The sequence below is a fragment of the Apaloderma vittatum genome, unplaced genomic scaffold (genome assembly GCF_000703405.1).
Source record: "Apaloderma vittatum isolate BGI_N311 unplaced genomic scaffold, ASM70340v1 scaffold29693, whole genome shotgun sequence".
Classification (NCBI taxonomy): Eukaryota; Metazoa; Chordata; class Aves; order Trogoniformes; family Trogonidae; genus Apaloderma; species Apaloderma vittatum.
In genome coordinates, this window is record NW_009708134.1 from 2,013 (window position 1) to 26,871 (window position 24,859).

Genomic DNA, 24,859 nt, shown 5'->3' on the forward strand with positions numbered 1-24,859 from the left:
AAAGACCTTCTTCCTAATGTCTGATCTAAATATACCCTGCTCTAGTTTAAAACCATTGCCCCTTGTCCTATTACCACATGCACTTGTAAAAACTCTCTCTTCAGCTTTCCTGTAGATCCCCTTCAGGTACTGGAAGACCACTATAAGGTCTCCCGGGACCCTTTTCTTCTGCAGGCTGAACAGACCCAGCTCCCTCAGCCTGTCCGTGTAGGAGAGGTGTTCCAGCCCTCTGATCGTATATGTGGCCCTCCTGTGGACCTGCTCCTGTCCTTCTTGTGTTGGGAGCTCCACAGCTGGACGCAGTACTGTGGATGGGGCCTCATAAGTGCAGAGTGACCTTGACCTGCTGGTCATGCTTCTTTGATGCAGAATATTAATGCATTTTCTTATTTTAAAATAAAAAATATTAATTAGAATATTAATGACCAGAGAGACTCCCTTTTGGACAAATTACTTAATTTCTATTTTGTCATTCACTGAGTGATGACAATACTTTCACCCTGTGCTTTTCATTATAGCATCTTGCAGCTCTTTACACTGTCCAGTAATAGAAAAGTATATGGGGAGGGAAATTAGAAACACAAAAGTGCTGTTACTTGAAACACAGAAATTACCTATGCAATACTGCGTTGATGGTTTATGGTGCAAAGTACACAGGTTTCAATTGTTTGCTACTAATATAAATGTCCAGCATCACAACCTCAACCCTCTAAACCCACGAATGTTTTCTCAGCCTGAGACATAAAAGAAGATAAAACAAAGACATGGTACTTTTTGCTTAAGTATTTGGTCTCAGCACAGAATTAGTACTTTGTCTCGGTTTTCCTGAAGGGTGATGATATTGCCCATGTGGGATATGCTGAAGCACATAGATAGGCAACTGAGATTGAACATAGAAAATGAAACACACTAAGATTGAGGGCTGACATGTAATTGTCATCTCAGAAACATAAAAGAAAAGGTAAGCAACATTGCAGATCCTTTAACATGTACCTTTGATGTTTATGTAAAATTTGCAATGATATTCTATGACTGGATCATAGTAAGTGGCATTGTATCCAAGTTACAAGTCTGCATTGCAGATGAGGGGCCAGATCAGATGCAAACAATAGAGGTGTATTTCCCTTTAATGATAATAAAATAATATTTGCATGTAAAGTGATAAAAGATATTAGAGTGATTCTGCTAACCAATTCTGAAGTGAAGCTCTAGGACAGCTAGAGGGTTTTGCTTCAGATTTACATATTTATGACTCTGCTCTTGTTCTCAGTTAGGAGTAGTTTTAATGATCTGCTGGAAAACAATTAGCCTATTTGAAAAAAATGGGTTGTTACATGGCTTAGGAGCTCCAAAGAAGGTGATGACAACCAGAAGTGCTGACTGTTGATCCATTATCTGAAAAATAGTGTGTAATCATGGTTGCCTCTGTTCATAGACGATGATTTCAAACTTCAGCAGGAGAAAAGGCTAGGAGAAAGATCAGGAAAACAGAGTTGATACTTCGGAGAAGACTTAAATGGCTTGGTCAGGTTAATTAAAACCTGAATTTTTTTTTTTTCTTATCAGGAAAGGCATTTAAAGTAAAAGAAAGTTGCAACACATTAACAAGTTAGTATAAAGTAGCATGAATATGTTTAAACTTAAAATTGGAAGTAGTTCTAAAAATCTTCCATTAAAATATTGAAATAAGAAAATGTGTCTCTTTATCATATAATTCCATTCATAGATATACTAAATTACATACTTGCATGACATAAGAGGGAACAGAACACAGGCCACAGGGAAGGTCCTTTATAAGTTTATATTTCACTACAACCTCTGCTGCTGCTCAAAACAATTGGTAAGTTTTCAGCTGAGGTCTATCTATTAAAAAATTAAGACAATTGCATGTTATTTTTCAATCTGAAATACTGTCACTGTATTTCTGGATTTAGTCTTCACAGAATTATAGAACTGTTTAGGTTCTATGAAATTTAAGGTCATAATGTTCATCATTAACCTAGCAAAGCAAGATCCACCACTAAACCATGTCCCTAAGCACCACATCTACATGGTTTTTAAAAACCTTCAGGGGCTCCACAACTCCCCCTAGGCAGCTTGATCCAATGCTTGACAACCCTTTCAGTAAACAATTTTTTCCTGATATCCAGTCCAAACCTCCTCTGGCACAACTTGAGGCCATTTCTTCTTGTCCTATCTCTTGTTACATGGGAGAAGAGAATGATGCCCACCTCGCTACAACCTGCTTTCAGGTAGTTGTAGAAAGTGACAAAGTCTCCCCTCAGCCTCCTTTTCCACTTTCCACTTTCTTGTTAAGTTCCTGGTATTTGGCTGGATTCATAAATGTTATGCTATTTGGTTTGAAATGAACATCTATTTATGTGCTACACTGCATATACTGTTAAATTGCCCACGTGGAAGCATGACAGTATAAAATTTATACTTCCAAAATTATCAGATTTGGAACTATGGCAGTGTTTGTAATTTCTTTTAAAATATTTTTTTTGTAGTCAGCTAGCACATAGATACACTTCACACAGAATTCATATGTAAGATTATACATTTGCTGCCTTTCTTATGACCTGTCATGACCAAGAAATGCTTTGGCTCAAGTGGGTTTTGGTGGGCTGTTCTGGGAGGAGTTGGAGGGCCCTTGAGATATGTTTCCTTTAAAAGTGAAATACAGAGATGGCATCCGATGAAATCAGTATTGTTATTCCTGCCAACATTTTCATTCTGCAAGTCCCATAATAACTCACTGAGGATTGATGTGTTTTGTATGTTTTAATTAAAGTTAATTTAATCTCGAACTGGTTTTGTTGCTGAACAACTAGTTCCTTAACACTGGCTGGAGACCTTGCCATTAAAAAAATGAACTATACAGCCTTCATGCATTCCAGAACTGGTGCCCAGTGTTTTGGAAGGCACAATGCCAAAAGCTTATATATTTTATTTTTTTTTAGCTTTTTATGGAGGAACCCCAGCTGTGTCTTCTCAAGCATGATGGTTGCTGGGGTTTTTTTTCACGCTCTGACCATAAATTTAGACATAAATATGCTCTAAGCAGACTAACTGGAGTTAATAATTTTATTAAGGGTAGAACTGTCTTGTAAATATACATTTGGCATACAAATAGCATGTGTAGATGAAATTGAATAAGCACGTTTGGAAACAGAGCCAGAAAAATCTCATAGAGAATGCATTGGAGAATCCATGTAGTTCATAAATGATTTGTGAAAGAGAGCATCCAGCTGAACTCCCATACATAATGATATAAGCTGATCGTGAAATGTAAGATGTAGTAAGTAAGTGTAGAGTAATGTTTCATGTTTATACAACTTTCCAGCAGAGGAGAAAGGCGCTGATGCTGCTGTGCATGCAATATTTCTGTCCTAGTGCCTATTAGAATTCTTCCAAGTTACACATGTGCTGATACAGACCTGCCTGACAGACTACTAGAAATGTGAATTCAGCTTCTGAATGACCTCTGAATCCTTTGGAGCCCAGCATTGGCTTAGTCCGAGCAGAGAAGTTGCGCAAATGTTGGGTCCCTGCACCCTGAGGGTGCCTGAGCACCATGGACAGAGATTGACAAACCCAGGAAATGTTGATTTCCTGAAGGAAGAAGAAGAAATTACTTTATCTAAAATGTTTTCAATCAGAGAGATTTGGTGAACTCTTAGTGCTGAGGTTTATGGCCAGCAGTTTGTGAAAATGGATGGATGTTCTTTTCAGAAAGTTCAGATTATCTTGATCAAGGCCTGTCATCAGTCATGGTTGGTCTTTGCTTCTCCACAGCGTTGATGTTTCTCAAAAGACTACCTCATAGTTTTCTGCTTGCCAGAATTTGTTATGGATTTCATTCTTGGTTTATTCTTACTGAGATGCAGAGGAATTTCCCTATGGAAAATGGCTCTTTAATTTTATTTTGGAGATGGTCAGATTCATCAAGTATTATGGCTGACCAGTGTATAATAGTTCATAGAATTCTCTGTATGGTAGTTTATAAAACCTCTGTGGTGTTCAGATGTGTCAAATCCAACCTGAAGATCTCCATTAAAACAAAAGAAAAATACTAGATTATTTCTTTTTCTCTCTCTCTTTCTGGGTACAGAAAGGCCAAGCTATCTTGAATAAAGAATTCAGAGATGAGTCATCCAGTGCACTTGTTTCCTCTATCTAATACCTGCATATCCTTGCTTTTGAACATCAGGGTACAAATGTCAGGGTCTGTAGATCTGCCAAGTGGCAGAATGGAACGATGCTTTCTCAAAATATCTTTGACATAGTTGTTACACTGTACACTGCTAGAGCTACATTTCAGATACTGTGAAATACTGTAAATTTGAGTAATTAATGCAGCTGAGATTCTTGATTCTCACCAGACTGAAGGAGATAGTTGCATGGGAAGGAACTGCACTGAAGCATCCCTCAAAAAAGAGAGAATGTTTGCTAACTCAACATTGTGTGCTCTCTGAAAGATTTATGGCACATTTTTCCTCAAATTAATTATGGTCTTACTACATTTTATGTTTCTTCATTTAAATTTCTGATTTGTTTATTTATTGTATTTCCAAAAGACATGGTATAGCTGTCATCAGAACATACATATATATAGCATGAGTGTATTTCCAGATGCAGAAAATTGCTAACTAGTTGACCATTCACTGATGATTCATATCTCTTTCTACGGAAAATATTTCTTTATTGCTGCAGTTCTGGCACTAGCCTAACTAGCAGTAACTATGAACTTAAACTGAGACCTTTCTCACATGGTAGGACATTTTTCTGTTTGTATCAAGCTTGTTCTTTTATAGATATCTGCATTTGACATTTACTAACAGTAGTGAAACATATCTTGCTTTTTTCAGTGTGGTGTGCCAAAGGATTGTTATGCATCTGGTACTAGTCAGAAAGAACCAGTTTTCAATGAAACTGCATCGCACAATGTTATGATAACAAAGAACCACAATATTAATGTACTGCATCTGAACTTACTGTTGATCTTTGTTTGCATTTCTTCCCATGGAATTTATATTCTTATTTGAAAACCTTAATGTCACTGCCATGGAGGATTCTCCATATTACCAGTGAAGATTATATGGGATCCTTATTTTATGATTTATTTCTTTTGAGTATTATTACTGTTTAGAATGAAAAAATTACAATAATTTTTCCTGTCTTTAGACTAGTTCTTGAGCACCACAGCCAATTATAGTTCTTGCATTGTAGCCAAGTTTAAGATGAAGATTAATGAAATGAGCTGAAATATACTACTGATTGTATCTTTTAAAATATTTGAACTTTCGGAACATTTTATGCCTTATCAGAAAGCCTGAAGTCTTTACTAATTCTGTTTTACATCTGCTCTTGCACACGATTGACATTCTTCAGTAAGGGGAGCAAAGAGCTAACACATATCTTGTGTAGACAAGGTATTTCTCAGCACTAAGTCCCTGAGTAAAGTGAAATTCGTGTTTGGATGCTGGGAGTTTGCTGGGCAGAGTAACCTTTTTATTTATACTCTTACAGGACTCATATCAGACTCCTGTCCGACAGTTCTGACTATGAGGTTTTCAGAGTTGAACAAGCCTTAAAAATCTCTTTCTTCTTTTTTTATTTTATTTTTTCCTCCCATGCTTACTTTTGTCTGGATAAGGTCATGAACTTCTCTCCTGTGCTGTTTTTATTGTCCTCAGGCACATCCTTCTGTGTTGCTCTTGGGTCAGAATCATCTTTTGAGGTTCACATTGATCATGTGAATGTGGATGTAAAACTATCATTTCAAAGATCTTTCTGGTTCATGACAATGGTGGGCTAAGAGAAAAAAGCAGAAATAATGATCAGCAGATAAGCTACTTAAAAGGAAGAAGAGCAATGTCATCCATTTCTGTCTAAAAGGCATGAAAGTTTTAAAGCAGGCATGTTTTGAAAGACCTTCTCTGCAAGTCATAATTGATAATGCTGTTTTGCTGAGAGCAGTGTGGATGAAGATGATCCATGTAAGATCCATCTCAGTAAAATCTTCACTGTGACTTTTTCCTAAGAACAGACGTATTGCCAGGCCTTGTCTGCTTTACAGGGAGATTGACATATCATTTTGGCATTTTACTTCCTCCCCCCTCCACGTGATCTTTGTAATGGACACAAATGCAAGTTCAAGTAGAAAGGTCTTGAATCAAAATGTTCAGAATTGCAACTGAAATATAATAAACAAAAACAGTCTTTACCACTCTACATATTACTAAAATCATATGCACTAATGTCTTAGGTTAAAAGTGCTTTCTGGTGCAGTTTGGAAAGTTTGATGAGAGCAATTAATCCTACTCATTTAATTTTGTTTAGAGATTTCAAATGTGCACAGAAGGCAACTACATTTTGTAGATCTGAATTGTCTCTGTCACAGGCCATGCGTGGTTGCTCTCCCAGTACACACGTATATAGAGTAGCTTGGACTGGTCACTCAGGCTGAAGGTAGATTTCAGGAAGGTGCCTTGTGTGTTACACTAGCCAGTCCTGTGTTCCCTACTGCATGACAAGATATTCAACAAGATTTATGGAGCAAATCTGGTAGACAATTTCTCCTACTCTTAGTTTCTAGGAGTAGAAGCTGGGAAATGACAGTAGAGGTTGCTGATCTGAAGCATCGTCTGGGGAGTCTCTTTTTCTACTGACTTATGAGAAGCCAAAGCAAACTTGCTTGCTGTCTTAGATATCTGAAGTTAAACAGCAAGGAAAGCTCCTGCTTTGCAGGAATGTCTCTGTTAAAAGATGATTTCTTGGCATATTCTGAGATTGTCTAAGAAAAAGATGTATGATGTCCTCCATAGCTAAGCAAAGAAGGTGATTAGTAAGTGTGTAAAGTGAAATCCTAGCCAATTTAGTTCATTCTCCATCTCAGCTTGAAAGTAGAATACTTTCCATTTCTGGACTGACAGGTTTGCATAATGAAAAAAATGTTAATGTCTAGAGAATTAAAAACCCCAGGCACCTAAAGACAATGAACTTGGCAATTATTTTTTTTTGTTTAAGAAATTAGAAGAAAGCTGACTGAAGGGGCTCCATCCAAACCAAAATTATAGGTTTTGAACTGCTTGTAAGAAATAACCATCCGACAGCCTGAGGCCCTGGCAGTCTCAAACCCAAGTTTGTGAGGGTGGGAGTGAAACAGTGCTGCCTCCTCCTGTGAGGCTAGTCCATTAAAAAAAGCTTGGAAACACTGATGGAGACAACCTGGAAACATGGTAGCTGATGCCACAGATTGTATCTGTGACCCTGGTGACCAAAACTTGAGAGAAAGTATGAGGACAATAGATGGACAACAGATGAAAAACTGTTCTTCCTGATCCTCGTGATACAATAGTTGGTATATGCTCTAGGTTTTTGTAAATGAAGGAGGTTTTTCCTGCTTTTAGTAAAATTGTAGATATTTCCTCATAAAAAATAATTGAATGCAGAACAGTTTTATCTTCATACAGTGAATTCCATTTAACTTTCTATAGGGCTGGCCTTTGCGATTCTGTCTTCAGTACACCCAGTTTTTGGTTTATATGGCTCTTTCTTCCCTGTCATTATCTATGCCATATTTGGAATGGGACATCATGTTGCGACAGGTAAGTGTCTATTTGCTAACATCATTTTTAGAAAAGAGGAATTTGAAACTGAAATTTTGTTATTGTTATAAGATCAATGGAAGGAAAATTATCTAAGACTAAACAGAAATAAGATGGTTTTATGCTTCCTTTTGCAGCTACTTTTTGGCAGTTTAAGAACTTTAAGGAGACTCATTAAGAGTATATTGGAGTTAACTCTTGCCATTATAATATAATATTGCATTGACACTTCTGTTGCAAATGTAGTTCACTAAAAGCCTTTGTATTTTAACTCTACTTTAGAAACCTGATCAGGCTAATATTTTAACAAAGGGCTCAGCCAACAAGATATATACAAACAGGGATGAAAAAGTCTACTTCTTAAACTGTAGAAAACACACATTACTTAGCTGTCTGAAACATAAACCTTGCATTTCTCAGGAAAAAATAAAGAAAAAAGCTTTCTGTCCCTGTTCCCTGCTATTGTGCTAAAGCTAGAGGTTCTCCCAATACAATTCCTGTCCACTTACAGAACAATTAGATAGGCAGCGAAATGTGCTCCCTGACATTTATGCTGGTAGTTAAGAGTTGCTCATTTAACCCCAGCAGAGCCAACAGCAGCTGCAAGAACCGAATGACTTTGATCTCCTAGTAGATTAGTGAATGTCCTGTGACTCCAAGGAACACAATCTGTAGATGAGAGTTGAAAAAAATATTCAAGAGATTGAACCATAAATTCTTTGGTGTGCAGAAGTGGGCACTCGGTGGCCTTGAAATTTGCAGGAAGGATGAGACAGGCCCAGTAGTGAAGCACTGTAGGGCTGGGTAAAGGGAAGCAGCCTCTGTGGTCATCAGAAGATTCAATCAAGGAGGTGATGTTTTCCTTGTGAAGAAGAAAAAACTCCTAAAAGCAGGAGAGATGGTTCTGGGCAATCACTTACAAAGTGAACTCTGCAGAGTCTGATTGCTTGAGTGCATGCACTGACAAATGTTTTAGTAAAGAAGTTAGCTATGTACTTTGAGCACAAATAGTCAAATTATTAAAAATAGATGAACAGCTATAAATTGTCTCAGAGCAAAAAGAAAGCTGAAAGTTTGTTTTCCCTAAAGGCACAGAAAACATTCAAACCTTCTGATTCCTGAGAAGAATCTGTGGATGCTATTAATGACTTGGTGCTGTAATGAGTGATGGCATGCACTCTGCTCATGTAATAAAGAGAAGCATTCAAAAAAAAGTGGAAATTTAGAATTTGGAAAATAATTTTCACACTCGAGTAAGGGATAGATTAGTATACTTTTCTGAACTTTTTTATTTCATTAGTTATATTAAAATATGAAGTTATATTAAAAATTAATAACTTAGTGTATTGTCAGCAGTTTGTTGGTGTAGGATTATTAGGGAGAAAAAAATCCATCATATGATCAAATGTAGGAAAGTAAATAAATATCTATCTGACAAATTCTAGCAATGAAAACATGATAAAATGAGTAAATACAAGAAGCTAAGTCTGGTATTTTGTCCTTGGGAGGGAATACTGTTCAGAGAGCAATTTGCCAGAGTCCCACAGCTCTACAGCTGCAGATTCCTGGACAGTCCCTGGTGTAGAAATCTGCTTCTTTCACAGGTGTCTATTCCAGAAATTGATCATAAGAAAAAAAAGAAACAAAACAGTTCTCTTGCAGTCATGAAAACTTTTTGAAATAGATGTGTGAGACATATGCTGTTGATTCTTTCAGTAGAAATGTCTCATGCACTTGTCCCATCAGGTGCCATTATGGTGCTATGACGTGCACCCTGAACTGGAGCTATACCACCTGCTTTTATTCCCCAAATACTCCATAATTCCTGATGTATATTGGTGACAATCTCTTCTTCTATCAGTATTATCTATAAGATCAGTGAGGCTCCCCATTTGTATACAGGCTATAAAAGTGCTCTTTGCTAGTGAAGTCAGTCGTATTAATATGAAATGGAAAATTCATTGATGGCCCAGTTCTGACAACTTTTACTCACTTCAAGTGTCTCTTCTGTGACACAGCTGATCTACTTGAAAAGGTTACTTACCTCAGCAACTAACCTCTACACCTTTTCCTTGAATGTTTTTGGTATAATTGATCCTGTAGGATGCTCTGAGACAGCTTCATCTGTCACAGTCCCATATACAGGTCTTTGATTTCAGACAGAATTTTATGTAAACTGTTTTAAAATCCAATTTTATGTAAACTATTAAAAAATTAAAAATGAGAGACCAGGTTTAAAAGAAAAAAGAGCAATCTGTAAAGCAAAATACCTACAACTACCCTAAATGTTACTTAAGAAAAATGTATTAAAGGCCCAAGTGAAATGTGTATCATGCGTCAAAAAAAATGTGATCCAAGAAAACTCTTCAAGCCTCCGTGGGAAAATTAAGGAGACTGTCAGGAGGAAGATTGTGGTGCTTGAAAAACAGAAAGCTTGACCCAATGATGTGAGCAGGAAAGTCATGAAATGTAGTAGGTCAAACACATGCAGGAAGGTTAAAGAAAGGAATTTGAAGAGTGCCAAGAAAGGATGATCAAACTGATAGTTAAGTTTTTGAAAACACATCAGAATCAGAAAGCTGGGAAAGAAACTGGTGGGATGCCTTTCTGACAAAGCTATAACAGGGACATACTGTGGCAAGACCACAGGACTGTCAAGTTACCAGTGTAATTCTACTGTCAGAAGGGTTCTGGAAGGAACCCTGGTGACTGCAGAGCTGTCTTTCACTTGTTGATTATAATAAAAAAATAAGATGACTAAAAGATATGCATAATCAGAGTTTGTTGGAGGGGAGTTAAGGCAACTCCTGTAAAGAAAAACCCTACCTCACTAACCTCCTAGAGTACTTTAGGCGTGTCAGTAAGCACACGAAAAATACTTTGAATATAAGATAACAGTATGGTCAAACAGCTACTGATAAAGTTCAATACCAAAGTTTACTAAAGAAACTACGTTGTCCTTGTGATAGAAAAAAAGTTCTTTTATTAATTATCAGTAGGTTAACGGATAAGAAGCAAAAGATAGGACTTACTGGTCATTTTTCATGGTGGAGTTGTCCCTGGTAGGTTCCCAAGGAATTCATACTGGGAGGTTTACTCTATGAAGGCCAAGGTGAAAGTAGAATTTTATTCACCAGGTCCTACAACAGTAGAAACAAGGAGAGCTCAATGAAGTTGGTGAGAGATCACTTTAAAAGACTTTTAAAGTATAAGTTAAAGAAAACACTAGAGTGGATGGGGAACTTCTGGAACCTGCTCTCAAAGGACATTAGAGAGGTGGAAAATACAAGCAGGTTCAAATCGAGATTTGATAAATTCATGAATGCTAGTCCATAAACAAAATCTACAAGGCCCAGACAAGGAGATACTTCCCTAACACAGCGATGACTGCTGGGCGATTATGAGGGGAAGGGCCTGCAGAAAGTGGCCAGGCTTGTGTGCTTTCCCTGGGTAACACCTCTGACGATTGCCACAGCTGGAGGCAGAGCACTGGATGAGATGGAACATCGGACTGACATATGTGGTGGGGCATTTCTTATACTCTTAGAGCTCTGCATGATGTGTTTGTGCTTTTCGTACACTTTTCAGCCTTTTTTGTCTATATGCCATTAAACTTGCTTTACCTTTTTCAGAAAATGAATGTTTCTCTCATAGTCTGCCTCCATTTATTAGAGTGCAGTTTGTTGAATTTTTGAACGTATGCATCAGCTAACTATAACGAATTTGGTAGTATATATACAGTGTGAAGTAATTGCCCTTAAAATTTTGATGGTGAACATTTGGGTTCCTCAGACAAAAAAATGTCTCATCACTCTCAGAGTGAGTTAAAAGCACTTCTGATAACTTGAAATCATTGTGAATTGTTGTGTTTGAATTTCTTTTGCTAATATGTCTAAATGAACATGCTCGCCATTGACATCTAATTCACATGTACAAATTGTATTCTATGTGAAGGAATGTGTGTTACATAAAAATATTACCTTAAAAATTGTTCTTAGGATAACAAGAATGTGCAAAATGGCACATTCACTCATAATGGACAAGTTTTGAAAAGGAGACCATGAGTTATGAGTCAGATACACAACTCTCGGTGACTATTATGTGGGTTTTTTTACAGGAACTTTTGCTTTAACTTCCTTAATATCTGCCAGTGCAGTTGAGCGCCTTGTTCCTTCAGTCAGCACTAATTTGACTGCAAACAATAATTCAGGAACTTTGGGCCTATCGGAGTTTGAAATGCAGAGGATTGGAGTTGCAGCAGCAGTTTCGTTCCTAGGAGGAATCATTCAGGTTGGTGGCAAATACATGTCCTTTATAATACTGCTGCATTTATATAATGCTGCATTGCGTTTGTGACAGCTATGACTTTTGTATTACTTTTTTAATCTTTTTTTTCCATTTCTCTGACTAAAACTGACCCTGTGTCTCATCTGATGTTCATGAATGATTAAATCAATGTTTTAATTTGCTGCTCCTTTGCTGAGATGTAGTAATTGTCTTTATAAATGCTCCTAGGATATTGCAATATGAAGGAAAACCACATTCAGTCAGTTCTAGTATAATATTCAGTTACTGTCAGTGCCACCTTTCCTTCTCCTTCAGAAACAAAACATGAATCAGCTCCTTGTAAGCACTGATATATTCCTCAGTTTTTCCATTATTCTTGGCCTGAAGAGAAATACTATACAATATTCAATAATTAAAAACAGAAGGGAAAAAATGTTTTAATTCTCTTCAGAGTTCACACATCCATCATTAAAGCGAAATAAATTAGTAAAACATATGTCTTCAAATGATTCTCCAAAGCTTTTAAATTTCTTCCCTTTTCTCATTCTGACTAGAAACACTGAATTCCTTTATCCATTGCCAGTTGCTTAAGTCTTCAAAGAAAGCTTCCCTCTTCCCTTGTAAATATTAAAATGGAAGATATGTTCCATCATTCAAGATTGCAACACCTCTTGTGTACCTGGCCTCCTGAAAGAGAACCAGACACTTGTACTTGGAGTTTTGGAATGCTCTACCATGCAGAGGATGTGCAAAGGAGCCCAGTATGGGATCTCTGGTGCCCCACATGCTTGGCAGGACCTAGGGCATATGTTTATGTCAGTCAGAACAGGAAATACAAAGAAGCATAGTCATTTCTGTTGCATTTTTTCATTCTTTTGCTGGTTACAGAATTATGACTTGTGGTAACAGCAGGGGGGAAACCCTATGGAAAGCACAGGGAGTAGAGCTGACACTGGTTGTGCCTGGCTGCTGCACATGCTGCTCCGTGGCACCAGTGTGTGCCACATAACACCACATCGCGCCCGGGGCGCTTGTAACAGCAGCATCCTCTGAGCTCACACAGAGCTCTTCACGTGAGAGTGCTGTGCTCACAGCCTGGCAAACTCTTATATTGTCTCCAGAGAAGCTGAGTGTTAAAGGCCAAAATGCCTTAAGCGGGAAGTTTGTGCCTGCATTTGATCTGAATTTCTTACTTAGCTGCTGCAGAGTCCCAATAGGTGTGCAAATCCACTGGACCTCTTACTCTTTCATTCCAGAAAGTTCTGCTATTTCATATGAATCACAGAATCACAGAATATTAGGGGTTGGAAGGGACCTCTGAAGATCATCTAGTCCAACCTTCATCCCAGCATACCTAACCACTACACCATAGCCTCACGTGCTAGATCTACATTTTTTTTAAACACCTCCAGGGTTTGTGACTCCACCACCTCCCTGGGCAGCCTGTTCCAGTGCCTCACCGCTCGTTCAGTAAAGAACTTCCTCCGAATATCCAATCTAAACTTACCCTGATGCAACTTGAGGCCATTTCCCCTTGTCCTGTCATTAGTAATTAGAGAGAAGAGACCAGCACCAGCCTCACTACAGCCTCCTTTTAGGTAGCTGTAGAGGGCAATAAGGTCTCCTCTCAGCCTCCTCTTCTCCAGACTAAACAAACCCAGTTCCCTCAGCCGCTCTTCATAGGGCATGTTTTCCAGACCTCTCACAAGCCTTGTTGCCCTTCTTCGCCTAATTTAGAGGCAGCAGCTGACTTATCTCAGTCTATGCTCTGTTTAAGGCTGATTGGAATGAAGACAACTAGAATATCCTCTGCTTGCATCTTCAAAGCAGGTCTGACAGGGAACTGTGCCACGTGCATGGGCTCCCCTTCCAGGCCAGCAATGTCTTTTGCATTAGTGTCCTACTAATACAGCTGGTGCTTGTAGTGCTGCCACTAGTCCTTTATGTGAATTTAATGGTTAGAGACCAGGTTGAAATACTTACTGCCTAGACGAGTGCCTTAAAGCTACTGCTCTATGATATTCAAGTGAAAGTCCGGATCAAGGCTGTGATTAAACTTTGCCATCACCCCACAGGCTGTTAAGTGTGGGATCCACATTTCATCATCATGATTCCAGTCTCCTGGCTAATAGTTGCTGTAATTCCCAGATAAGGTGACTGGGCACATATTGCTGGGGATGGTAAACTAAGACAGGGACTGCTTCTACTTATAAGATCAAACTAAAATTTAATGAATAGCCTGGAAGACATGAGATACTCTGGGACAACAAGAAGAAAATATTATGTATTTTGGGGCAACAGCTTTCTGCTGAAATATACTGAAATACAAAGTAGAATTGTCAGTGCAGATGGTTTGGTACTTCTCTAGGAAGTGAGCAGACCTGTGCTATGGTGTCTACTCATAAAATTGTGGGGTTTTAATACTGAAAAAAATCCCATCAAACAACTCAGTGCTCTAGCCAGCCACTGCTTACACAAAAACAACTGATGCTGTAACTATCCCACACCTCAGGCAGCTTCCGCAGGAGGGATGAAATGTCCCTCTCCAAAATACTTCCTTCTTAGAACGAGTAGGTAAAGACCTGAAAGTCCTTGGTCAGAAAAACAATTTGACACTATTTTTCCAGTAGCCTGGTTAAATACTTTAATTAGCAAATAGTGTAAAGGGAAACAAAAGGAAAAATGTGTAATGAGTCACAGAGGGAAGGCAAAGGGAAAAGGTGTGTTTTTGAGATGAACTCCTGTTTGCTGCTTTGTGTTTAGTGACGACCATCAGTGTGCATTTGTGTTTGTGTCTGTAAATCTCAGAGCTGTCAAGACACGAAATAAATTAGAATTTGTTTCTAATCACCAAAAGCTTATAAGATATGAAATTTGGGGCTTAACTGCTTAAGATTTTCAAGTAATTAATATTCCTGCATGCTCATGAAAGTTTTTCAGCCACTGGATTTTCAAAACTCACATAATTAGTTGCTGATGTACAGTATTGAAAGAAAAATGTGTTTCTGATTATCTGAAGAACAAGTTTACATGGTATATTATCAGTTTGGTTAATAATGAAGGAACACATTTGAATACAAAGTGAAATTTTGTAAGGGTAATATTCTTGTCCAAAGCTTTATTTCCCTATTAGGGAAAACTGCACTGCACTATTCTATATTATACACAATTATTCATGAAGTACAAATACGAATCTTTATTATACAGTGACAATCAGGAAAGTAATTCATTTTTTTTTCACAGTGGAGGCAACTTCTTGCAGGTTCATATTCTGTATCTCAAAAAATACACCTAGGCTAGATGCGCATCCTGCTCGCTACAGTTATGGTACAGCATGTTGCGTGTTAGCCCAGAAAGACCACAGAAAGAAGTCTTTTTCAGGCTCCGGAGTAAGCAAAGCTTGCTCCACACACCATCAGAAACTACCACACACTCACAGGCCACCTACAGAACTTAAGCGCTCTATTCAAAAGACAAAAAAATCTCCCAATTTTAATGTCTATTGAAACAGGTCAAAAAGAGTTTTAAGTTGGTGACTTGGGCAAGCTGAACTGCTCATGTCTGACTGTTGATTTCCAGACAGTCCATAGACATCTTCCCTTTTGCAATCTCCAATTTTAAGATAACCAATACAACATACTAAATGAGAGTCTCACAGTCTGTACTCTTTAATTCCAAAAGATACTCTCCCTATGGCTGATCTCATTTTATTAGCCCACTCAGCAAGTGATCAAGAAGAGTACCATTACTTTTTGTTTGGTTTAATGGTGAAAAAAAAGCCACACCTTCCAGAATGCGGAGTTTTTAGAGATTTAAAATTCATTATCCAAAACTGGATTCATGCAGCAGGTAACATGGTATCGACCTTTCAATTACTGGGGACAGAAAGTTTGAGATTAGTGATTTCCATAGTACCTGTTCTGTGATAAAAATTTTACTGGCCATAAAGTTAAATTAACTACAGATTGAGAATTTTAACAATAAATGGAGTCTGTTGTCATGGGAAGAAAGTATTGACCGTGGATAGGATCCAAAAGAGCTTCAATTAATGAAAATGAGGGTTTTGGTTTTTGCAATTACTCATTTCTCTTCTCCTGGTTAAATCTCCATTCTCCTCTTCTACTTGTCAGGATAAAATTATGGAAGACAGCTGCAAGAAAAGATTCCCTTCACATTATCTTTCTTCCATTCTCAACTTCAGGTTTCGGGGTTTTTTTCCATTTTTTTTTTTTTTCAGAAATCCCACCTTCCACCATTTCTAATCACTCAGTTTTATAATTTGTTTCCGTGATATTTTCTCTTTTACTATGCATTAACTCAAGGCTGCTTTTCCTCCCTTTCCTTTCTGTGTTTTTTCCTTTCTGTGTCAGCTCTTGATTTTATTCAGGTGAATTTAATCAAGATTGTATAACAGGTGAAACAAAATAGTTACTTCTTAATTAATCTTTTAACACAATGTGATGGGAAAAGCCTGTGAATATTTTTTTTTTTTTCACAGAAAGAGTAGTCAAACATTGGAACAGCCTGCCCAAGGAGGTGGTTGAGTCACCATCCCCGGATGTGTTTAAAGGTCGTTTAGATGTGCTGTTGGGAGATGTGGTTTAGGGGTGAGCTTTGTAGAATAAGGTTAATGGTTGGACTGATGATCCCAAGGGTCTCTTCCAATCTGAATGATTCTATAATTATGTAACTGAAAAATCTGCACAAAGAAACTGCAGCCATGCACCTTTCAAACCATTTTTATTACTGTGATTGTTCTCTCTCTGAAATATTCCTTCATTCCTTAGGAAGTAAATTTTGAAAAAATGAACAGTTATGGAGGTAATCCTAAAATATGTGAGAATTTTGTTCCTTTTACAGTTTAAGGAAAGCCCAGTATTAGTACAAGTAACGAAAAGAGAAAACTACTGGCCTTTTGAGTTTTTTTGTACTTTATTTTTTTGCTATTCTAACACTTCATTGCCAGTTTTCCCTGTAGCTTTTCTGCATCAGGAAGGAAGAAAAATCATACTATATGTCAGAAAATAAGATGGGAAACCCACATCATGACCACAGCAAAGATGAAGTAGTTTATTAGAAATTTCTTTAAGTATATATAACTTTCTGCATTTCGGTTATTGCTTAGTGAGTGAAAGATTTTATGACCTAACACAATGTGATGCAGTCGTGTGCTGTCAGCTCAGCTTAGTTTCAAATGGTGTTTATGCAAAAAGCAGTGGCAGCCAAGCTGTGAGTCCTATGTCTGCCCCCAAGAATGGAAGGTTGAATCCTAGAAAACAAACAAAAATTCTCTAGGGAAGGGAGAATTTATTTTTTGTTGCACTTTACAACTGTGAACAATGTTTAAAATAAATGAATAGGCATGCTGATAGAACAAACAGCTAAACAAAATATTCAGAATTAGTAATTACTGGTTTTAGGCCTGACTAACTAAATTACTACTCACTGAGTGTGTAACAGTAATTATCATTATCGGGTTCCAATCTTGGGTGGCAATCAATGTTCTGATTCTTCATAGCACGGGGCTGTTCACATGCTATTAATGGGAACTAGAAAAAGAAACCTCAGATTTAATCTCTGACATGGAAGAGGAAGTTGCTCGCTGGAGTTTTTTGTGGTAAATTAAAAACCACTGTCTTTGGTATTTTTGTTTCTTTTGTGCTATTATACTTGTAGCTCACTGCCTACAGGTGAGATTTATGGCGAAAAAATAAACGGTGTTCAGGCACCAAGAATGATAACATTTGGAAATGGTTCTTTTAGCTTCAGAACCAAACATATATTCCAGAAGGATGATATTTAGTATGGAAAACACAAAATAATCCTCTTGGAAAGTATTGTAACAAAGAACTCTGTGCCAGGAACATGTAACATTTCAGGCAGAAGAATAGCAGTTCCAAAAGAAGTAAGAAACTGTTTTTATCTAGTGAATCCTCAGAATTCATTGCAGGTGTAGAAAATTTGAATGTAACAATATATTTATATGGATCAGAAAAGGGTTAAGTGTTATGCTAACCACAATAACATCTGTAGGTATGGATTAACTTTGTTCAAAGAATTAAGAGATTTCCTTCTTCAGAGGAAAAGAGTGATTGCAGTTTGGGATAAGTGGAGAAAACACATTAGTACTGAATAATACTTTGGGTGTTTGTCCTATGTTCCATGAAGTATCTATGATAGCTGTAGATTCAGCTGTAGTCCAGATTCATTGATTGGAGAATAACATTATTCTTTCATTATATGCCTGTACTCTGAAACAACTTCTATAAAATTTGCAATGAAGCTGAAATAATCTTCAAGGTCAAAAATAGCTAAGCCAAAATCTACTCTCTTTTCTAGCACAGAAATCCAGTTTGTATATGGAATTGTGTTCATGAAATTCATCATGCAGGATGAATTTTTTTTCCTATTTTAAATTTTTCAGATTTTATACAAATATTCTACTTTTTCTTAGTTCAAGTATTTCTCAGATGCAAAGAAAGTAGATTTTAAAATAGTTTACTTTTACTATAAGTTTATAAAGTTTGTTCATACAGAATATGTAACTATATCAACATCCCTGTTTCTCCATAAAAAAAGTATTTTTATATATTCTGTCATCTGAAGAGACTTCTGTCACTCTCTTACCTGAATACCTGCAAGCCCAGAAATCTCAGCATGTGAGGTTGATGCAACTAGAGGTAATGAACTGGTGATATTTGACATATGTAATATTATAATGTTGTAGCATGAGAGCACCAGGTATCACAGTATATTGAACCACATGCTCAGAGTCAGTGAGATATTGGGAGGTGAAGGGTCTGCCAGAGGAGCAAAGCTGCTGGGGGACTGCGTTGGAAGGGAAATCTGATGGTGCATCAGCCTGGGCAGGGCAGGAGCTCTTGCCATGAAGCTCATCTCTCTAGTTTTAACACCTGACAAATCTGGTAGCTGTTGAAATTACTAGCATTGGGAATCCCAATATTGACATGTTGGCAATCGGTATGACCCTTTGCCTCCTCAGGCTGAATAGCAATGGAGCAGTCTTACACCACTCTTACCTTATCAGTTGCTTAACTCCACATTGCTGTGTTGAGATGATGGTTTTATAGTGTTTGTTGTGCTAAAGCTAAGCATTACATGAAGACAGCTTCTCCGAGTCCGCTTTTGTTAGTAAACTAACGTTAGAGTGGTGCAAGTAAGATAATGCAGGTAAACCCACAGAGCTTCAAGGGGGTTCATTTTCAGCTATAGCTGTCCTTGTAAGGAATTTTGCTTTCTACCTTTATGTCATTTATCTTACAGTTTATTAAGAGGACACTGACTCATTCTCCTCTCACCATGAAGCTGTGCTTCCTTATAATTGCTGATACTTATGCCTTTGCCTTTTAGGTAGCGATGTTTATGCTGCAGTTGGGCAGTGCTACTTTCTTGTTAACAGAACCAGTGATAAGCGCGATGACAACAGGAGCAGCTACACACGTTGTGACTTCACAAGTGAAGTATCTGCTGGGAATGAAAATGCCATATATATCAGGACCACTAGGATTTTTCCAGGTGAGTTCAGTAAAAGGGAGGGGTTATTCCATTAGCTAACGTCTTCTTCAACAACTACACTACTTGGTGTTGTGTGATATGGTTTAGAGGTGAACTTGTAGAGTAGAGTTAATGGTTGGACTCAATGATCCCAAGGGTCTTTTCCAACCTGAATTGTTCTATGATTCTAAATTTGTTACGCATGTGTGTGAATGAATGGAGGCTGTAATACCAAAACTTTCATGTTGCTAGATCTTTTCATAAGAACATCTTAGGAAAACTTGATGAAGAACTAGCTGGAAAGCATCTTATTTTTATCACAGTAATCCAATTATTGCAACATCAATAATTCAATTTATTATCCTGAGCAATTGCACACTGGTAGAGGGAGTGTTAACTCTTTCTGAATCAGCATGTGGGAGGGCTATACTCAAGTATCATTTTATACATATTTTCTTCATATTTTGCTGAATGAAATGACCATTATAATAAAAGGAAAATGACCCATGACTTGTGGATCTCCTATGCAAAAATTACCCTAGATATGTTGCTTATTGTTTTATAACATAATATTATTTTGCGATAAACACAGCAAATGCACAGCGTTAACTTAATTTTTATAAAATGAACACTGCCTTTCATACAGCATCATGGTTACTGCCTGTGAAAAGTAGATGTTGTGGGCTGAAATCTTAAAAAACAAAGTTGTATAATCTTATTGTAGAAAAGATATAAGAATGTATTCTTTATGGTAACTTTTCTCCAGAAAACCCCAATTTTTGGTGCTGTGAGCATAATCTTTTGGCAGAAGTGTTAGTAGTATTGCAATAACATCTGTCAAAATGATATTTTGCTCACAATAAAACTTTATTTACTTACTGATGTGGTAGTTGCACTGCACTGATAACAACAAAAGGATTGATTGCCAGATGAAGTGAGGCTTCATCTAGTTAGCCACTAAATTATGACACTTTAATTAAAAACATTAACTATATTTTTTGCTCTGCTCTTTATTTCTTCCTACCATTTTGGAAAATTTGTTAATGTGAACTCTATGATAAAAAAATGTTGCTTTTTAGAATGTTATTTCATAATATTTTTTAAATTTGGTGACATTCTGTGCCAATAATCCATTGGTAAGGTTTTTACAAGACCTATTAATGAGAACTAGGGGCACGCAATAAATGCAAATCATTTATCTTGTAGAGACATAACTGAAAGTGTCATAGCCAACTGAGTAGTCAATTGTCCTGTGAAACTATTACAAATGATTCATCATACATTAAAACATTTTTTAATTTTTTAAAAGCCTTTTTATAAATTGTTCTTAATATAAAATGTGACTAGTTTCCTTTTCATGGTGTTTCCATGGAGACTATACTTGCATATAGGAATTTTGTCACCTTGTAGAGACGACTGATGTTAAGTACCACAGCCAAGACATAATCAAAATACACATTATGAGCAATAATAAAGAAAAGCAGAGATATGAAAAAAAATATTTCCATGCTGGTCTGCTGATGATATCATCAATGAGGTCATTCACATGCTTTGAAAGAAATCTATTCCCTTATCCCTTTTATTTTTTAATATATCTAAAACAAGTCTTTTGCCCCTCACTTCACTTTCGAAATCAACCCCCTTTGAATATTTTCCCAAGAAAAAATTTCCTAATTTTTTAAGTTTCTGAATTACTCTGTAGAACTTTGTGAAAACAAACAATCAAACAAGCACCCCTTTGTAAAATTTAAAAGAACAATAAAAATGTCTTTATATTTCGAAGGGACGGTTTTTCCATGCAAATATTTTAAAAGGTTTCTGATGTCTGTTCAGACTTGTGGGTTGCTTTTAGAAGGTCCAGTGCCTCAGTTAGCAGATTTTAAAAATTTCTTTTCTCTGTTGCTAGTTTTATATGAAAATTACACTGATTAGATATATGTTAATGTGCACATGTAACTAGAGAGTGAAAGGCAAATTTGACATGTGTCTCTGGACATGTTCTTTACTCCACATTCTTGAAACCCAAAGACTGATTCTTTTGCTCACTTTTTTTTCTGTCTCCACTCCAGAACACCTCCCACTCACAAAGCCGATTACTTTGCCTCAGGCAGTCTTTGGGTTGGTAAAGCAAGAATGAGAATGTTTAATAAAGTGTGATGGGAGAGTTGAAAGTAAAGCAAGCCAGTGAAATGGATTCTTTATAGCAAGTGAGATCATGATTAAAGATGTAAAAAAGAACTTTGCATATGGAGAACAAATCTGTTGCTCTGGTGTTGAGCCTATGGGATTTCTGTGTTTTCACATAGTTTATGTAATTTATTAAATTACATTTTCCCTGTATATGGTTTATAGCAGTGCAATTGAACTGCACACTGCAGTATCAGTTGGTACTTTCCAAATGGGAAAGGCGAGGTGAAGGTGAAGAAGAAAAATGGTGAAGGAAGACTGCGTGTGAGATCTAATTTTTACAGGGGACAAGAAAAAGCATCACCAAGTTTTACTTAGTATCTGAAAATAGAAAAACATATCTATATTTGCCCTTTATTCATGTGTAGATATATTTATCCTTCAATGAGCTTCTGAGAAAACGCAGCAGTGCAAAATGAACAGCAGCTTAACAAACCTGCTTTGCAAAACAAGGTCTCTTGTGGTTGTGTTGCAAGTGTGTTGCAAAATCCTTGTGGTTGTGCTGCAATTAGCTGAATAAACTTTCACACTCCTGCTATCAGTCCTTATCTTTCATCTTTTTACCCAGTTTGTTCCCTATAAAGTTCACAGTAGTTGCCTGTACTTTTTTCCCCAGAATGCTCTTTTTGTTGAGCGTCAGAATGAAGTGTTTTTGAAAATGCAATGAAGTTGTCTACTTTTAAACTCCATGAAGTGTTTAATATGTTCTTTTGATTCTTTTGTTTACTTTGGCTTCTATACTCCTTTTAGAACTAATCTTTCGGGTTTTCATGCATGCATTAAAAAAAACCAAACCCAAACCTAGAATATTTCATTAATACAGAATCACAGAATCGCAGAATTGCCTAGACTGGAAAAGACCTTTAAGAGCATTGAGTCCAGCCACTAACCTAGCACTGACAAGTCCTCAACCAAACCACATCCCTAAACACTATGTCTACCTGACTCTTAAATACATTCAGGCAAGGGTACCCCACCACTGCCCTTGTCAACCCATTCCAATGGTGGATAACCCTTTCAGTAAAGAAATTCTTCCTAGTATCCAAACTAAACTTCCCTTAGAGCAATTTGAGCCCATTTCAGCTTGTCCTATCACTTATTACTTGGTTGAACAGACCAACACCCACCTCACTACAGCCTCCTTTTACGTACATGTAGAGAGCCATAAGGTCTCCCCTGAGCCTCCTTTTCTCCAGGTTAAACAACCCCAGCTCTCTCAGCTGTTTCTCTTAAGATTTGTACTCTAGACCCTTCACCAGCCTCGTTTTCCTTTTCTAGACATGCCTCAATGTCCTTTTTGGAGTGAGAGGCCCAAAGCTGAACACAGGACTTAAGATATGGCCTTGCCAGTGCTGAGTACAGGGGTAAAATCGCTTCCCTGGTCCTGCTGGCCACACTATTCCTGATCCAGGCCAGGATGCCATTGGCCTTCTTGGCCACCTAGGCACACTGCTGGCTCATGTTCAGCCGGCTGTCCATCAACACCCCCAGGTCCCTCTCTTCCTGGCAGCTCTCCAGCCACTCCTTCCCAAGGCTGTACCACTGCTGGGGTTGTTGTGGCCAAAGTGCAGGACCCAGCCCTTGGCCTTGTTGAAACTCATACAGTTGGTCTTGGCCCATCGATCCAGCTTGTCTAGGTCCATCTGCAGAACCTCCCTGCCCTCAAGCAGACCAGCACACCCACCCAGCTTGGTGTCATCTGCACACCTACTGAGCGTGTGCTTGATCCCTTCATCCAGATCACTGATATGTAAAATACTGAATTTGCAATGATGTTTGTGATGAAAATATTTGCAAATATTTTGAATCAGATGCCAGTGCTATTACAAGCTTGAGTTTTAGGTGTTTGCATATATGATTTACACCTTCACCTTGGATGAATACAGTAACTGACCGGACAGTATAATGTGTGAACTGTGTAGTACAGTGAGATGGTTATAGTATATGTTAACCACATACATGTTAAGAGCCACACACTCTCTTACTGAAGAGCCTGTAAGCGGTTTGGAGATGGTTTCCTGGCTTTGCTGGTCATATCATGACATGGGTGTGTTCAGGTTTTCAGAGAATTCTTACCTGGAATCATAGAACTGTTTAGGTTGGAAAAGGCCTCTAAGATCAATAAGTGTAGCCATGAAAAGACTAGTTAGTGGAAGCTCTTTAGTCTGATGTAGTAATTGATTTAATATTTACATACTACTGCCAGAATTGTTGCAGTGTGCTACAGACGCTTTGGGAACAAGTCTATTGGTGCTACTGAGCTTGTATGAGCTGTGAAGCTTTGGTAGTCCCATTCTTTTTCATTTATTTGCTTATGTAGACTACATACTGAGGGTTATGATTTGAAGAGAAGCACCAGAGAGTACACTAGGCAGTTCATATAAAGAGCTTGTTTCAAGGTCTGAAAAACTGTGCTAAAGGTGTACAAGATTTGGCTATATGTTTTAAAAATTGAATGGAGGCTTCTCTTTTGGTCAATGTATAAAGGAATACAGAAATTCTAAAATCTTACGCATGCTTCTTTGTAATCCTTCTTTAAAATTATACTTACTTTCCCAGTCTTATGTCTCACTTTTTCTAGGAAAATTAAATGCTATAAACAGATAGCCAGTGCTGACACTTCAATAGCCACCGTTCAGTTCAAAACAAGCCCATGTCTCTGACAATTAGGAGTCAATTAATTTCTTCCCTTTTCTTAACAATTCACCTCCTACATAGCTCTGCCATTGGTGAGTTTGCGGACACAGTCTGCAATATAGTTTTTCAAACTGCCACCTTTTGCCCTAATTAATCATAGCTTCTGCTTGAGCACTGAGCCAAGTGGTGCTCTCTTGAAAATGCATTCTTGGAAAATTATGGGTACAGAGACTAGTCCCAAGCCACTCAAGATGCAATCGACATATTGTCTGATTACAGTGGGACAATATGTGGCTAAAAACTGTGGTTTGATTACCATTCTTAAGATTTATGAAACAGATAGATCATATTATTTAACAAGTTGATTTTAAAATGTTTTCCTGGGCTCTGAGAAACATTTGTGCTGGGTTATGCTGTGTGTCCTTAATCAAATGCCCAAGGGCTGAATTTCAAAAAGTGAACTAAATTTTTTTCTCATTATAAGGAAAATTGCATTTCATCTTTTTTCTGTAATGATTTTAGAGTGATTTTATTAGGTTTTTTTCCCCTTATAGTTTATGAAAATATCTTAGAAAGGATGAGAGAGGAAAAATCAGGAAGTTATTGTAATTTACTCATTC

At 37.5% G+C, this 24,859-nt stretch overlaps 1 protein-coding gene across 1 annotated transcript in view; it reads left to right on the plus strand.

The window, feature by feature from the left end:
* Positions 1–7,498: 7,498 nt before the first annotated feature.
* SLC26A7 (solute carrier family 26 (anion exchanger), member 7) overlaps positions 7,499–24,859 on the plus strand; it is a gene marked incomplete at its 5' end in the record, with an annotated part of 34,952 nt that continues 17,591 nt past the window's right edge. Inside the window, 3 exons of the mRNA XM_009866440.1 lie at positions 7,499–7,613; positions 11,731–11,903; positions 19,272–19,436. Coding sequence (XP_009864742.1) covers positions 7,499–7,613; positions 11,731–11,903; positions 19,272–19,436 — 453 coding nt within the window. The remainder of the gene's footprint in view (positions 7,614–11,730; positions 11,904–19,271; positions 19,437–24,859) is intronic.